The 17,358-nt window shown below is 43.7% G+C and overlaps 1 protein-coding gene across 1 annotated transcript in view; it reads right to left on the reverse strand.

Annotated features, from left to right (window-relative positions):
• The window catches only part of psmc6 (proteasome 26S subunit, ATPase 6), a 44,158-nt gene that overhangs the window by 2,572 nt on the left and 24,228 nt on the right, over window positions 1-17,358 (reverse strand). The window contains exons 6-10 of the mRNA XM_012858820.3: window positions 12,271-12,385; window positions 11,332-11,419; window positions 11,115-11,176; window positions 10,919-11,042; window positions 2,704-2,765 (exon numbers count right to left, since the gene is read on the reverse strand). Of these exons, the coding sequence (XP_012714274.1) occupies window positions 2,704-2,765; window positions 10,919-11,042; window positions 11,115-11,176; window positions 11,332-11,419; window positions 12,271-12,385 (451 nt within the window). The remainder of the gene's footprint in view (window positions 1-2,703; window positions 2,766-10,918; window positions 11,043-11,114; window positions 11,177-11,331; window positions 11,420-12,270; window positions 12,386-17,358) is intronic.

Genomic DNA, 17,358 nt, shown 5'->3' on the forward strand with positions numbered 1-17,358 from the left:
ATTCACTGGGCGAGAGGCGGGGTACACCCAGGTCGCCAGTCTGTCGCAGGGCAACACTGAGACAGACAGGACAAACAACCATTCACACACACACTCACACCTAAGGACAATTTAGAGATGCCAATTAACCTAACAGTCATGTTTTTGGACTGTGAGAGGAAGCCGGAGTACCCGGAGAGAACCCACGCATGCACAGGGAGAACATGCAAACTCCATGCAGAAAGACCCAGGGTTGGATTTGAACCCAGAAACCTTCTTGCTGCAAGGCAACAGTGCTACCCACTGCGCCACTGAGCAGCCCAGGTTTCATGATATGTCAAGCTTAAATATAAAAAAGTATCGTGTCGGTATCAATATCGGCGATACTGATCCTGTATTTACTTGGTATCAGATCGATACCAAAATTCCCGGTATCTGCCCACCTCTACTGCCTGGTATCGACTGAATTTCTAAATGCCGAAGATGAGCGTTTCTACTGATTGCTCAATCTCAGTGCGCAGGTGTGAGTAGAAGGTAGTTTGTAAGTTTGTCCTGTTAAATTATTTTCTATTAATTGCATAGCATTTTTTTCTTTTCTGCTGTACAGCTTAAATTAGCGTTTTCGTATTATAATTAATCTTGTGTGCAAGTCTGTGGTCTAGGCCCAAATGTTTCTTCCACTGTCACCTTAATTTCCCCACTATGGGACAGTAAATGCATTGTTGAAGGTTGTGTGAAGCCAGGGAAAACACTACCACCAAGGAGTAGTATGGAGGTGAGTGTACAAAATGTATCGATCGTATACCCTTATTTTGTCACAAAAAGTAGTTTAAAGATGTTTTTAAGCGGAGAACTACACCTCAAAACCTTGTCCGTGCAGTCAGTTCATTAAGAATGTGAGCCTATTTTCAATCTGCTTTCAGAGTTTTTGGAGTAGAAGAGCTCCGTTTACAGGTCAGTCTCCTTAATCTAGCCATGTAACTAGGCCAGTCAAAAGTAGCCGGTCAACGGCGGCAAATCGCCGTCTATAGCAGCTGTTGCCGCCGCCTACATTTCCCGATCATATAATGGAGCGATATTTGTGCCTTCTGGTAGAGCGCGCAGGAACCAATTCGAGCTCAACTCTGAAAAACTCTTCTCGCGCGACGCTCACGGAGAAACAGCCAAGCGAGCGCACAGCACAGCTGGTGTTGAGCATGGAATGAGCAGGTCTAGCGTGCGAGCAGAGAAGGAACTGAGCGCGCGCAAGACCGGTTTTGAGTGTGTGCGTGTTGTCTCACTGCGCACTCGGAAGTTAGTAAATTGTCATATACTCACCTAATCTGATCTGTTTTATATGGTGCTAGTAATTCAAATTCAACTAATTTTATGCAAATTTGTTCAAAAACTTGTTAAAACATGATAACGTGAAAAAAATGTTTTAAGAATAATAATAAAAAAACAAAGGTAATTTTTAAAGAATTGATCATTCACTTTTTTTGCTTTTTATTAAATTTAAAACATGCACTCTGACTCTATTCTTTAAATAATTACCTGACTTGAAAGCTTCCAAAATACATCAGGGAGACTCTATTTTTCAAAATACTCCCCTTCGGGCTCGGGCACCGGCATAAGTGCACCCTTCTACCTGATAGTGTGTGGCCTGCTACTGTAAAAAGTTTGACTGCCTTGTGTAGCTGGAGGGGGAAACCCCCCTTACTGCAGCATCAGGCACTCTGGGATTTCCTGCTAGTCATGGCTGAAAGTCGATAGTGTTTAGTAGGTTTGTGGTGAATAACTGCAAGTACCAGAATAAAAGAAGTAAGATTTCAGGGTATGTGAAAAAAAGGTTGTACTTTAAACTGTTCATAATTTTCTCTTGCAGTTTCTGATTTATTGGATGGTTTATTAAGTCGTTTAAATTATGACACTGATAGTTTCATCACAGTTTTTGATGATCTTCCGGTGTGGGTAAACGGTAAATGGGTAAGTTTTTTTTATGGGGGGCTGGCCAAACCCCACCCCTTAACCAGCAGGTTAAGTAGGCTCTAGGTATCCCTGTTCTTAGTTGGTTTGCAAACTTGCCTGATCTTAACCCCATTGAAAATCTATGGGGTATTGTGACACCAGACTGAACAGTGCAGAAGAGCTGAAGGCCACTATCAGTGCAACCTGAGCTCTCAAAACATAGTGAGTAGTGTCACACAATGATCGACTCCATGCCACGCCACATTGCCAAAGGAATCCAGGGAAAAGGAGCCCCAATTAAGTATTGAGTGCTGTACATCTTCATACTTTTCAGTTGGCGACCAATTCTAAAAATCTAACTTTGGGGTTTTCATTAGTTGTCTGTTATAATCATCAAAATCACAATAAACAAACATTTGACATCAGTGTTTTTATAAAGAAGCCAAAGATGAAAAATATGCATGCAAATACAGTATATGGTATCCATCTCTAGGACTGTTGGAAGTTCAGAGAAACAGCGTGGGGTAAGAAACTGTTTCAACGACAGCTTGTTTCTCAAACAGTCTAAACCACCAACCTGAAGGTAAAAGTCTAAATACAGGATGTATGGGGTCAGCAAAGATATTAGCTGCTCTTTTCCTGCAACTAGACCTGTAGAAGTCCTGTGATAAGATACCGCTATTGCAGTAAATTTCACAACAATATCAGCTTTACAAAGAAGATGATGTTGCAATATGTTGGCAAACAGAACAAAGTAAACCATATCAATGTAAGTACCTCCATCAGGGTTCTTTGGATCTCTCTATCAGCCGAAGTACCTTCAGAGAAACGGCGGCCACCTAGAGGAAATTAATCAAAAACATTTAGGGCTATTGCATTTTATCCAAAAGAGAGAAAAGACAGAGGTAGAAGGAAAGCTAGGAACCCTATCACAGGATTTTCTAAATATGTTTATGTGTATGGATATTTAATGTCAGCTTTTAGCAAATTAAGAAATTAAGCAATAAAAGGCAAAAAACAAGACAAGGTCATAAGAAATTATATGACTAAATTGAACATTGGGATTTCTGGTAAAGAATATATGAGAACATCTATACTTTTGTTCCTACTAAAAATATCTTCTGCACATGATTAGCAGATTTTCTTAGAAAACCTTCTGACCAATCTGTCTGCATAATTTGACTGAATTGATTCTGTAAGTGCCTTGAGATGCCATGCGTTGTAAATTGACACTGAATAAACACTGAATTTTAATCTACTGATTGGAACACCATTACTCAGCATTTTGAAGGCAGTCTGACCTGGTTTGCTCCTGACTGCATTGAGAGTGAATGCCATAGTCCCCCCCCAAAAAAAGCTATCTGAACCATTAATTCTCTTTGCAGCTTAATAATCAGAGGAGTTTTAAAGAGGTATCAAAAGAATATGAAACTAACCATTCCACTATAAAAAAAAAAGTCTACAAGTAGTGAACATCCATCATCTTCCTCTTATCCGGGGTCGGGTCGCGGGGGTAGCAGCTTCATTAGGGAGGCCCAGACGTCCTCTCCCCAGCCACTTGGGCCAGCTCCTCCAGGGGAATCCCAAGGCGCTCCCAGGCCAGCAGAGAAACATAGTCCCTCCAGCGTGTCCTGGGTCTCCCTCTGGGCCTCCTCCCGGTGGAACGTGCCCGGAACACCTCACCAGGGAGGCGTCCAGGAGGCATCCTAACCAGATGCCCGAGCCACCTCAACTGGCTCCTCTCGACCTGGAGGAGCAGTGGCTCAGTACTCTGAGTCCTCCCCGGATGACTGAGCTCCTCACCCTATCTCTAAGGGAGAGCCCAGACACACTACGGAGAAAACTCATTTCAGCCACTTTATCTGGGATCTCGTTCTTTCGGTCACGACCCAAAGCTCGTGACCATAGATGAGGGTAGGGACGTAGATCGACTGGTAAATCGAGATCTTTGCCTTTTGACTAAACTCTCTCATCACCACAACAGACCGGTACAGCGCCCGCTTCACTGCAGACGCAGCAAAAATCTGCCTTTCGACCTCCCGCTCCATCTTTCCTTATTCGTGAACAAGACCCTAAGGTACTTAAACTCCTCCACTAGGAGTAGCACATCGTCCCCAATCTGGAGAAGGTACTCTACCCTTTTTCGGTTCAACACCATGGTCTCGGATTTGGAGGCACTGATTCTCATCCCGGCCGCTTCATACTCAGCTGCAAACTGCTCCGGTGAGAGCTGTAGATCACGACCTGATGAAGCCAAAAGGACCACGTCACCCGCAAAAAGCAGAGACGCGATCCTAAGGCCACCAAAACGGATCCCCTCAACACCTTGCCAGCGTTTAGAAAATCTGTCCATAAATGCTATGAACAGAATCGTCGACAAGGGGCAACCTTGGCGGGGCTCTACTCTCACCGGAAAAAGGGCCCAGGATTCCATACTACCGGACTACCCCAACAGGACCCCCCGAGGGACCCGGCCGTATGCCTTCCGTGGGTCCACAAAGCACATGTAGATTGGTTGGGCAAACTCCCATGCACCCTACAGAATCCTGCTGAGGGTGTAGAGCTGATCCAGTGTTCCAAGACCAGGATGAAAACCACATTGCTCTTCCAGACTTCGGGTCGGTGAGGAGCTCAGTCATCCAGGGAAGACTCGTAGAGCCACTGCTCCTCCGCGTCGAGAGGAGCCAGTTGAGGTGGCTCGGGCACCTGGGTAGGACGCCTCCTGGAGGCCTCTCTGGTGAGGTGTTCTGGGCACGTCCCACTGGAAGGAGACCCAGGACCACACTAGAGGGAATATGTTTCTCGGCTGGCCTGGGAAACCCTTTTAATTCCCCCAAAGGAACTTGCCCAAGTGGCTGGGGAAAGGGAAGTCTGGGCCTCCCAACTGAAGCTGCTATCTCTGCAACCCAACCCTGGATAAACAGAAGAAGATGGATGGATGGCTCTTGTCTTTCTTGTCTCTCATTTAAAAAAATCACCTATTTACATCATCAACACTTTGTGCACAGCTGCAAAGGTGATCAGAATCTTTTCCTTCACTCATCGGGATTATGTGGCAGTTTAGTTCTGACCGAGTTGAGGTGTTGGTCCTGGTGGGTGGTTGGCTGGCGGGCCCTGCGGCCTCTCCCTGACCCCCGGGCTACGGTGGTGCCGCTGGCGAGGCCCCCTTCTCTGGGTGGGGCTTTCGGGGAGCGGGGGTGCCTATTGGAGTCAGTAGGGGAGCTGGCTCCCTGGGTTGGCTTCCCAGTCATTTGCTCCCCATCCCCGGACTCCTCCCTCTGCCTGCTCCATCACGCCGACACACATGTAGGTCCTGAGGGAGGGGGCGTTACTGGAGGTTGCCACTTTCTGGTGACGCCCCTCTCCCCAATTTGATCATGCATCTTAGACACTTTCACTTCAAACATTTTTCACATCGCACACTCATATAGGCCATGGTAGGGGGGGGGGGGGAAGACGTCTGGGGGGTAGGGGGGGGGGGGGGGGGGGGGGGGGGGGGGGGGGGGGGGGGCTTATGTTGTGTGGGCCTCACCTCGGACGGCTCCCTTCACCTCCTCTCCCACTTAGACATTGAGGGTTCTGGGCAGTCGCCCGGACGGGGTGCGCTGGCAACAGCTACCTTCCGGAAGGGGGATGGGCTGTGCCGTGCATCCCCTTCGGCGCTCCCAGTTTTTAAACGCACTTGAGAACAACATGCAACAACAAAACATCTGAGCAGGCGTAGGGAGGATCGGGGTCTTCTGCACACCCCCGTTGTCCGATGGCGGCAAGGAGTCTGGGGCCTGGAGGAGGTGCGGGCCACTGTGTCCGGGGTCTTGGCGGGGGGCTGCGGTGTGTAGTCAGCGGCTTGCCAGGTCTGGGGCTGATGCCTCCGCTCCCCCCAGGAGGGGCGGGGGGCAGGGATCGCAAGGGTAAGGTGGGGGGAGGGAGGGGGTTTATTAGGTATTTAGGGGGAGGGGGGGGCTCTGGCCGGGTGGCTCGTGCGGGTCGTGTTGGCCTGCCCTCTTGGGGGGGCCCGGTCCGGGGGGCGTCTGGTCTGGGGCTGGGGCCGGGGGTCGGGCACAAGCAGTCGTATAGTCGATTTGGGGTGACCCCCCCCCCCCCCTTTGGTCAGTGTTGGATGTGAGTGTTATGTGGGAATGTGTTTACAGCGTCTTTTTTTTTTTTTTTTTGTGTGTGGCGAGTGGGGCACAAGGAAGGGATTGTGTGAATGAGTTTTCCATCCCCCCCCCCCCGGTATGGGTGTGGTCCGCTCCCTCTCCCAAGAACATCTCAAGTCTCCGCTAGGTGCGGAGCCCATCCCCCCACGTCCTGCCCTCCTCCACTTCGTTGGCGGGCGCCTTGGCCCCCTGGCGCATTGGTTGGCTTCGGGTTTGGGGCAGGTTCCCGGGCGTGCGCCGGCCCACTCCCGGCGGCCTCTTCGCGGGGCCTGGCCCCCCCGGGGGGCGGCCGGGGCCCCCGTCGCGGGGGCGGGGCGCCCCTGGGGCCTCTGGCCCTCAGGGCCCATGGCCGGGACCACTTCAGCGGGGCTAGCTGCCGGCGGAGCCCACGGGCTCGTCCCCGCGGCTCTTGAGGGCGTCGGCATTGCGGTGGCTGGGGGATTTCCTCGGGGTCGTCTCTGCTCCTTCCTTGGGGGGGGGGGGGGGTTGCAGATATCCTGTGTGTCGGCGACCTGCTTTAGGGACCCCTTTGGGAGTCCGGGGTTACGGGTCCCCTGACGCCTGCCTCTGTGCTCGGGGAAGGTGGGTCTTCGGTTCTCCACAATCACTATCAAGCTATTTCTGGATAATCTTCACCTAAACTAGTGCACTTTCACAACTCCCACAGGTGCTGGGTCCCAGGTATTAATTGTTCACTTATATACAGTAATCTTATAATTTATTTATTTATTTATGTTCTTTCACTTTCTTTTTTCAAATATCACATTACACATGTCAGCTTACATAATAATATATATGATTTAGCAATGGCATCTAGGTGTTATTCGAGTGTATCTGTTGCTTTATGTCCGTTGGTTGTGCTGTTCTTTTTGTGTCTCTTTCCAGGTGATGGAGCAGACAAAGAAGGTTTTATCATTCTCTCCCTTTTATCTCCTCTTTCTTTCACCTCTACTCTTTTTTTTCTTTTCTTTCACTTTTTGTTCTTCCTTTACTTTCCCATTGTCATGTCCATATAATTTGAAACTCTCCTTACAGGAATCATAATAAAGCTATTTACAAGCATAAATCAAGTGGAGCACTATGGCGAAAGCTGTTCGCTCCACTTGTAAAAGCAAAATCTGTCGAGCTCTATCTGGCATTGAGACATCAATTCCTATTGCCATATTGCTAGACAGGACACTGGGGAAAGAAAAAAATAAATAAATAAATAAAATAAAAAAAATAAAAAAATAAAAAAAATAAATTAGTTTAGCGAGAGTTTAGCTCTGTTATCATTGCAACATACATACAACCTAAAGCTAATGCGAAGCTCACCCTGGAAGAGCTCCATCGTTACATCAACGGACAAAAGAAAAGTAATCCACAGGCGGCTGTGATCGTTGCTAGGGACTTTAATCATGTAGAATTAAAAGCTGTGCAGACGAAATTCCTCAATTTCCTTACATTTATGACCAGAGACAATTCTATTAGATCAGGTTTAATACAACATCCCAAGAGCATATAAGGCTGCAGAAGCTCCTCACTTTGGATCTTCAGATCACATCTCCATGGACCTGATCCCTGCCTACAAACACCTAATCTGTAGGACTGAAGAGGCCTGCTCAGCCTTACAGGACTGCTTTGAACACAAACTGGCGGGTAGAGCTGGGCGATAAATCAATTTAATCAATTCATTTGAATTTACAATTGTTTTTGAGATTAATTTTTGGAAAACCTGGATTTTATTTTGCCAATACACTCATTGGGATTCTAAGAAGACAGTAGCCCACAATGCTAAATATATGTCTAGGAAAATATATTGTCAAAAGCTTCTCTGAGCTTCAAGCCACTGTTAGCTGCTGGGTTTCCGGCCTCCTCTGTACTTCAGCAGCCCAGCTCTCTAGAACTCTCTCCGGTCCGTCAGCTCCTGCTCACATCTACACCCCTGTTCCTTTCCAGTCCTGCCTCTCTGGTTTCACCATTCACTACTCATCTTCCTTTCAATAAACTCTCAGTAAATAGCTCTGTGTGTGTGGTGTGCATTCTGGGTTCATCAAAGAAAAATCATGACATTTTTACCATAATATAAGGCACTTTAATTTACTCATTTACTTAAAAGGAGTGATCAACTGGAAATCAGACTTTTTCATGTTAAAACTTGTGTTGGTCTTCAGTTAAAACTTTATGTGTGAGTTCTCTGCAGTGACGTGCGGTAGGGTTCATAGCTGGTGAGGCACTGACGTCATCAGTCAGATTAACAAATACACTCTACAGAGTAGACTCATTGCAAAGTGCTGAAGGAGACTGATTGAGCCAAATCAATTCAGCTAGAAACATGGAAAAAATATTGATTCTTTGATGAAAAAACAAAACAAAATTATTTGTCATTTGATTGTTAACAGTTTCAGTTATGATGGATTTCCGCATTTGTAACATTTAAAAACTATAACCTACATTACGCACATTTCATTACAAAAACAAAACATGAATAATTATCGCTGTCTTACCTCTACTTATAAATTAAGTCCATGCGGCGCTCTTTCTGAACAAAAATATCGGTCATTTTCCGGTAAAAGTTCTCTTTATCTTCTTCACTTTTAAAAGTCTCTCAGTCTCAATGGAGCTCACTGGCAGGGAGGAAAGCCTTCCTTCATCAGTCCTGTTCCGGCTGTATGTTTAGAGTCTTTTTAGTGCTTTACTTGTTTAGCATAACTCACTAATAATAAATCCATAACTTGCTGTCACTCTACAGTTTTGGGATCAGGAGCAGTGCCCCTTGAGCGCCCCCTGCCTAGAGGCCAAGGAACTGCCGGCCTCACCCACAACCAGTTCTTTGCCGGTTATGATCGCCCAGAAGCACGAAAACATGTTACCTGCACACAGTTTGATGACCAAAACACAATTCGTAATCCACATACATTAAATTGTGGAAAATCAGTTGATAGCTGTTTGAACAATTGAATTTATGATCTAGAGACAGGAAGATGCATCACAGAATGGAAGCCAGTGCAGTTAACATGGGATTGCGCAATCCCAGGGGAAGCCAAGATCGCTGCGGCCTCACCGGCTTCGCTATCAAGCGCCACCAAGGATTTACATGAAAAATAGAAAAAAGTCTGCTATTTTTAAAGAGAATCAGATAAAAAAAATTACTTAATACAAATGACTGAGTGAATCAAAATTTATATTATGTTATTATATATTTTCTTTCTTTATTCAACAGCCGTTGAATAATAATGCATTTGGCCACCGCACTAAATCGTTCGGCGGGCCGGATTTGGCCCGCGGGCCGTACGTTTGACACCCCTGGTTTAAACTTTAGTATACCAATTTAATTCAAGGTATTTTACTAGCTGTTATTAGAACTTCATGTAAAAGTTAACAAAACCTTTTTAGTTATTTAAAGTTAATTGTTATTTCATGTGTTAAAGGGTTTTTGTTTCTTTCATTAAGACAGCTTTTATGAAAGTTTGACAGTGAAATTGGTGGATTCATAACCTGTCTACTTTTAAGACTAGTTTTGAACTAGTCTTAAGACTAGCTTATCCAGGGTCGGGTCGCAGGGGTAGTAGCTTCAGTATAGAGGCCCAGCTGTCCCTCTCCCCAGCCACTTGGGCCAGCTCGTCTGGGGGAATCCCAAGGCGTTCCCAGGCCAGCCGAGAAACAGTCTCTCCAGCGTGTCCTGGGTCTTCCCCTGGGCCTCCTCCCGGTGGGACGTGCCCGGAACACCTCACCAGGAGGCATCCTAACCAGATGCCCGAGCCACCTCAAATGGCTCCTCTCGACGTGGAGGAGCAGCGGCTCTACTCTTAGTCCTCCCCGGATGACTGAGCTCCTCACCCTATCTCTAAGGGAGAGCCCAGACACACTACGGAGAAAACTAATTTCGGCTGCTTGTATCCGGGATCTCGTTCTTTCGGTCACGACCCAAAGCTCATGACCATAGATGAGAGTAGGAACGTAAATCTAGAGCTTCGCCTTTTGGCTCAGCTCTCTCTTCACCACAACGGACCGGTACAGCACCCGCTTCACAGCAGACGGCGCACCAATCCGCCTGTCCATCTCCCGCTCCATCTTTCCCTCATTCGTAAACAAGACCCCAAGATACTGGAACTCCTCCATTAGAAGCTGGCTCTTGGGACTTTCCTTTTTGAAAAAAGCCTATAGTTGAAGTGGCTCATGTTACCCTGAGCTACCTCTATAGTTATGCTGCTATAGGCTTAGGCTACTGGAGGATATCAGGGCCTATATGTCTCACTTTACTTAGTTCTACTGTTCTCCAGTCTACTATTCTCCAGTTTTGTATCACTGTTGTCAATACAGCTTTTAACTTTTTGTTCTCTCTCTTAAGTTCAGTAGATCCAGAGAAATCCGGGCTGGCCCTCAAAAAACTGCTCCTGAAACACTTTCAAGAGTGGTGCGCAGCCAATAAGAACCAATGGAACTTGGTCTTATGACGTTGGTCCACCCTTTGGAGCTATAAAAGGTTCAACTCTTCTGAGAAAGCTGTCCAAAAGGTTCTGGATTGTGTTTAAAGAATTTTTCTGGAAACAGGGCAGTAATCCATTTACAGTTTTTGGTTATTGTTTACTTGGTTTGACTTGTATTGCAACAGACATTTTGTTTAGTGTTAAATTTGTATCTTTTTTTGCACAGTTGCTGATCACCACATTGTCATACACACAGGACAGGCTCCAGTAACACAGGTGTTTTGTATGTTGAAAAACTCTTTGAAGCACAAAATCTCTGAGAATTTAAATGTGATCAAGATTTGTTATAATCTCCACCTAACAGGGCACATTTATTCTACATTTCTAATTAGCAGAGGGTTACCATGATACACGTTTACTCACCAATGGCATCAATTTCATCCATAAAGATAATGCATGGCTGGTGGTCCCTGGCATAGTTGAACATCTCTCTGATGAGCCTTGCACTTTCACCAATGTATTTGTCCACAATGGAGCTAGACACAACCTGTAATGTGCAGACACATTGTGACATGATAGCAGAAGGAAACTACACACTGCAGCAGAGACTGACATTCACCTTCAGAAAGTTACAATCCAGTTGACTAGCCACCGCCCTGGCAAGAAGAGTCTTCCCAGTGCCTTTTTGAGAATAAAACAAGCAACGATGAATGTCAAGAATCATGTATGACAAGGATGTAAAAAAAGTGCAGATACATATGTACATAGTTAGAAATTGTTCTGAACGTAAATCAATGTGACGGAAAAACAAATTCTCGAGGGTGGCCAGTTACTACCTGGAGGCCCATAAAGCAGGCAACCTTTTGGGGGTATAATGCCCACCCTTTGAAAGAGCTCAGGGTTGGTCAGAGGCAGTTCAATCACCTGCAATGCAAAAAGAAATGCTTTTAAATCAATGATCAGTCAAGAAAGTTTTCTTTGGGTTCTCACACTGCCATAATACAATACATTCAGTTGATTTAAGAGTTGAATCCCCCACCCTTAACATTTTTAACTAGACCATTTTCAAAGTTATTTTGTTGGTGTGACTGAATCACATCCACGAGTACAGAGTGGTCACGACAACGGGTGGAGATCCGAATCAGCTTTATTCAGAATAATTTTTATTCTTTATTTTATATTTTGTACATATATAAAAGAAAGACATGACAGAAAAATTTTATTACGTGGGCTAAAAAAACAACAATAAACCCTTGGGTGTGCCTTGTAATGTAGAGGGGAAATAACAAGTTTACTATAGCCAGCTCATCATTCCTATCTTTTCAAAGAAGTACCATGTTGCATTCTAATATAGTAATTCTCTTCATTTTAAATGTGTCATGAACAATTTTAAACCACTCCTAATAGGTGTGTGGGGTTTTAAGCCATTTTCTTGTAATAGCTTTCTTGACTGCTGCGCTAAGAATCTATTTAATTTTCAATTCAATTTTATTTATATAGCGCCAATTCATGAAACATGTCATCTCAAGGCACTTTACAAAGTCAAATTCAATCAGATTATACAGATTGGTCAAAAAATGTCCCAGGGGGAACCCAGTACATTGCATCAACTGGTTTCCCTTATATAGGACATTTTTTGACCCTTATAATCTGAAACAAGTAATATTCCTCCCGTGTTACACTGTCCCACAGTTGGCCGCAAACAAATTGAGTCTAGATATAAATTAGCTATTAGTCATTACAGAGGCAACTGGAAAGCATCTGAAGAGTTGTACCTCTCTCAGTTCACGGATCTGTTCAGACAATCCTCCAATCTCAGAGTAAGAGACGCTGCCTGGATCCTCATGGGACATGTTGTACACTAGAGGATCTACTTCCCTTGGTAGGTACCTATGACAGGGGCACACAGATTGGTTGACATCTTGGATACAAATCACCTAAGATGTCATGCTGGAGGAAAAATTATTAAACCATTGCTGATTTTAGGTCTTCACACTCACTAAGCATTTAATATCTTCATGGTATTGCCTTGTCACTCAAAAGAGAACATTAGCTAAGAAGAAAAAACTTTTACATAGAAATTAAAATTAGATTTGCCTCATGTCATTGAGAAAAAAAAATTAAACCTCTACATTTCAGATAGAATTCTGACTGTAGGATTATGGGCCAATGTGGTTTACAGATTATACACCATAATCAATTACTTCATTTCCACTTTCCACTATCCACTATCACAGGCAGTATTAATGAACAGTAAAACATGTTAGAGAGAAGAAAGATTGGAACACGACAGATTCCCTGGTGATAACCTTGAGGCCATGTGTCTTGGCTGCCCAATCCGCAAGGGAGGTTGTGAACATGGATGTTCATCATTATTATTTATGGGTAGCGTATAGCGAGGGGTTTAGAGATTCGGCAATGTTTGCCGATCATACGCCACCAAAGACTTTTTTCTTATGACTAGATTTAAAAGCAGCACTAACAAAAACACATCCATCAGAGACAGACAAGCAGACACACACTGGCCTCATCTTGCTTGGGCTACTCCTGGTGAGAATGTTTGGAAAAGCACGCCAAAATCCCTTATATTGCCTGTGGTTTTAAGCTTCATGCAAGATTTTATTTTCTGAGAATATGGCTGAACATGATAAAGTGAGCATGCAAACTTGTGACAGAAGATTAAGTGAAATCCACAAAAATAGCAAAAATCTCTGCATTTTGCAAAAACTAGATTTTCCTAGGAATAGAGGAATATCAACAACACACTAGGACATGCTCAGTATGGGGGTTTGCTGCAACGTCAGTGACAATAAGAGTGACTGTCCCCAGTCAATAAATGAATTCTGCAAGTGAATGACTCAATGCATTCTGCTGGGTTTTCTTGGACGTAAAACTTAACCAGTTTAAGTAATAAACTGAACTTGACTGCTTCGTTTGATAATCATGATCGATTAAAATGGATGTATTGACTTGGAATCTGTGTGACTGGATTAAATTGACCTTTCTCTGTAAAGTGCCATGTGATGACATGCTTTGAATGGCACCAAATCAATACCCAAATGACTTTGAAGGTAAACAATTTAGAGGTAAACATTTTCTTTAGAAGTGTTTCTTAACAGGGGCGGTATCCCCCCCGGGGGCTTTTAGAGCATGACAGGGGAACGTTTGCTTGAAGTTAAAGTTTACCTAATAGTCAGAAAAATACGGTAAACAGCAAATGTTTTCATTTTAACTGCAGTTAGTAGAGCATTTTTTTCTCGACTTCCACCACCTCCGTTCGACACACGTCTGAAGTTCAATCATCTCTACAGTTACTTTAACCGATCCACTAGCATAGTACCAACCCTCAGTACCAGGGGAGGAATTTAACTATTTATTTTTTTATCTCCTTCAATTACTGTAAGTACCCCAAGTAAAACAGACATATGTAACCACAGAAATGTTGGAATCTTAGCTAAATGCTCGTAAAAACCACTACAAAAACCATAAAAAATATTAGCCGTTGAATCAGAATGCGCAAAAAAACCCAACAACTAGAAATTCCCTGACTCCATATCTAGGTCTCAGCTGACCGCTTTACAACTGTTATAACCCCACACAGCTCCTCATCCGACCACAATGAGCTCACAGAGTGTGTCAGTTTTGTCCTGACTTGTGCTCTTCAGCCAGGGATTTAACGTATTTTTCGGACTATAAATCGCTCAGGAATATAAGTCGCATCAAAAAATGCGTTATAAAGAGGAAAAAAACACAAGTCACACCGAACTATAAGTAATTTATTTAAGAAATGTATTTCACACTATCCAAGATTAAAAACAGACATTTAATCTGGTAAGGCAGTTTAATCAATTGCAAAGCTGCATTCACAATCGGCTAAATAATATGGAACATACCCGGGAGGTTGAATGGGCTAAACTAGCACAACAGGCCACGAAGTCCAAACGGCAAAGTTCTCATCGGAGCATTTCGATCTAATTACGCTGAAATTAGACCTTGTGTGTAACGGTGCTGCTACGCACATTCAAGTATGACACGGATGTTTCAGAGCAATATAAAGCTGACGTGCATCAGTAAACAGCAGCGGACAACAGAGCTGTAAACTACTGCTAGCTGTTATTAGCTTCACGGTCAGCCCAACCGCCCTTTTATTGTCCACTTTTTAGATCGCGAAGGATTGTGGAGGTTTTTCAGTCGGGTTTTAAAACTCAGCATAGTACAGAGTCTGTTTTAGTGAGAGCTTTTAATGAAATTCAGGACAAATGATTCGGGTGAATATGTTGTTCTCATTTTACTTGACCAAACCACTGCTTTTGATACAGTGGACCACAATAATTTATTATCTTGTTTACAGACTTTGTTTTAGTGGTACTGTATTCAAACGGTTTGGGTTTTATTTGTCAGACAGAACCATGTCTATAAAAGTAGCTGATTTTGAATCCTCATCCACTCCTCTACATTATGGGACTCCTCAGTGCTCAGTCCTAGGTCCCCTGCTTTTTTCTATTTATTTGCTTCCTTTGGATTCAATACTCAGAAAACATGGGATCCCCTTTCACTTTTATGCTTATGACAGACAGATATACATGTCACTAAGATAAAGCTGATTCTCTTAAACCAATATTTTGAAACAGTAATTCATGCATTTATTACATCTCGACTTGATTACTGTAAAGCTCTCTACAGTGGGTTCATCCAGTCCTCACTTAAGCGTCTTCAGTTGGTCCAGAACACTGCTGCTTGTCTCTTAGCTGGAGGAGGGAGCACATCGCTCCTATCCTGGCTTACCTCCACTGGCTCCCGCTGCATTTTAGAATTCATTTTAAGATTGTTTTATTTGTTTTTAAAAGTTTACGTGGTCTTGCCTCTCTGAGCTGCTTCGGCCATACTCTCCTGCTCATTGCCACAGGTCAGCTGACCAGCTGCTCCTGGAGGTACCGAGCTCTAAACTTAAGTTCAGGGGAGACAGAGCTTTTAGTGTTGCCGCTCCTAAGTTATGCAACATTCTGCTCTTCCATATTAGAAGTGCCCTTTTATTGTCTACTTAAAACTTATTCCTGGGCTTTTAACACATATTGAGACTTTTGCTATTATTCCTTTTCATATTTCTATTGTAGTTGTTTGTTTTTTCCAATTTAAATGTTTATTGATTGTCTGTACAGCACTTTGTCACAGCTGCTGTTTTAAAATGCTTTATAAATAAAATAGTAGTAGTATAAAACTTCACCCACATGGGATTTACTGTACAAACTCTGGAAAATAAATGCTCTTCTTCCATGGAATTACCCATGAAAGATTTTCTCTCTCTTGAAGGCGTTAATTTTTCTGAAGGACACATAGTGTGCACATTGTTATTGCAGTGGTTACACATTTACAAGTGGAATATTCCATTATCGGACTTGGTTAGGATAGGCTATATGGCTCATATTTTAGACTTGATCATCACTAAAGGTCTAAACATTTCTAAGGTCAATGTAACTGATGTTGCCCTATCTGATCACTTCTCTGTTACCTTTGAATGTATAATTTCCAGTGACTCATTTAGCCAAAGGGACATCATACGAAAACGCACCTTTAAGGACAATGCCACGGAAACATTTATTCAAGCTTACTCTGCTACTTCAACCTTGGGCTGCAACTCAGTAGATGAACTAATAAATAACTTTCATTCTAAAGTCTCAGACATAATAGACTGCATTGCTCCAGTTAAAGTGAAGGTTTTTTCCGGGAAGAAAAAATCTCCTTGGAGAAACGCTCCAGCAGTTAGAGGTAAAAAAAAGCTGAACGCAGGTGGAGAAAGACTAAACTCCAGGTTCACTATGACATCTATAAAGAGAGACTTTACAGATATAACTTACAATTGAAAAATGCAAGAGAATCTTTTTTCTCAGAGATCATCAAGAAAAACATTAATGCTCGTGTCTTATTTTCCACAGTCGACAGGTTAACAAATCCTCCTGTGTCCGTGGCTTCAGAACTCCACTCCACCAGGGCCTGCAATGAATTTGCTAACTTCTTTACTGAAAAAATCCTAAAAATTAGAGGATCACTTTGTACTTCCACACCAACTCTAGAACCAAAGCCGTATTCAGCTGGAACTTATCCTGACAAAATGTCCCAATTCAGCCAAATAAACTCCAAAAGCTTAGAGATCATTCAGCAGCTAAGTTCCTCCTCCTGCTGCCTTGATGTTCTACCCAGTTTTCTTTAAGAACGTTTTGCCTGTCATAGCGTCTGATTTGACTCAGATAATAAACACATCCCTTCTGTCAGGTGTTTTCCCCCAGTCCCTAAAAACAGCAATTATCAAACCACTGCTGAAAAAGAACAATTTAGACAAACTTCTACTGCAGAACTACAGGCCCATCTCAAACCTCCCATTTATCAGTAGATTATAGAAAAAGCTGTATTTCAACAATTAAACATCTTCTTAACAACGACCAGACGCTTTGACGTTTTCCAGTCAGGTTTCCGTGCTCACCACAGTACAGAGACCGCCCTGATCAAGGTGTTTAATGAGATCCATAGAAATACAGACTGTGGAAGAACCACACTGCTGGTACTATTGGACCTCAGTGCAGCATTTGATACTGTCGATCACTCCATCCTGTTAGAACGCCTGGAGAACTGGGTCGGCCTCTCTGGTACAGCTCTCAACTGGTTTAAATCCTACTTAAAGGACAGGGACTTTTTTGTATCAGTAGGTAACTTTACATCAGAGATGACAAAAATCACATGTGGGGTTCCCCAAGGGTCCATCCTGGGTCCCCTCCTATTCAATATCTACATGCTCCCTCTAGCTCAGATTAGGGCTGGACGATATAGAAAAAAAGCTTATCGATTAAAAAAAAAATGCATATTGATCG

This window comes from Fundulus heteroclitus, chromosome 16 (assembly GCF_011125445.2).
Source record: "Fundulus heteroclitus isolate FHET01 chromosome 16, MU-UCD_Fhet_4.1, whole genome shotgun sequence".
Classification (NCBI taxonomy): Eukaryota; Metazoa; Chordata; class Actinopteri; order Cyprinodontiformes; family Fundulidae; genus Fundulus; species Fundulus heteroclitus.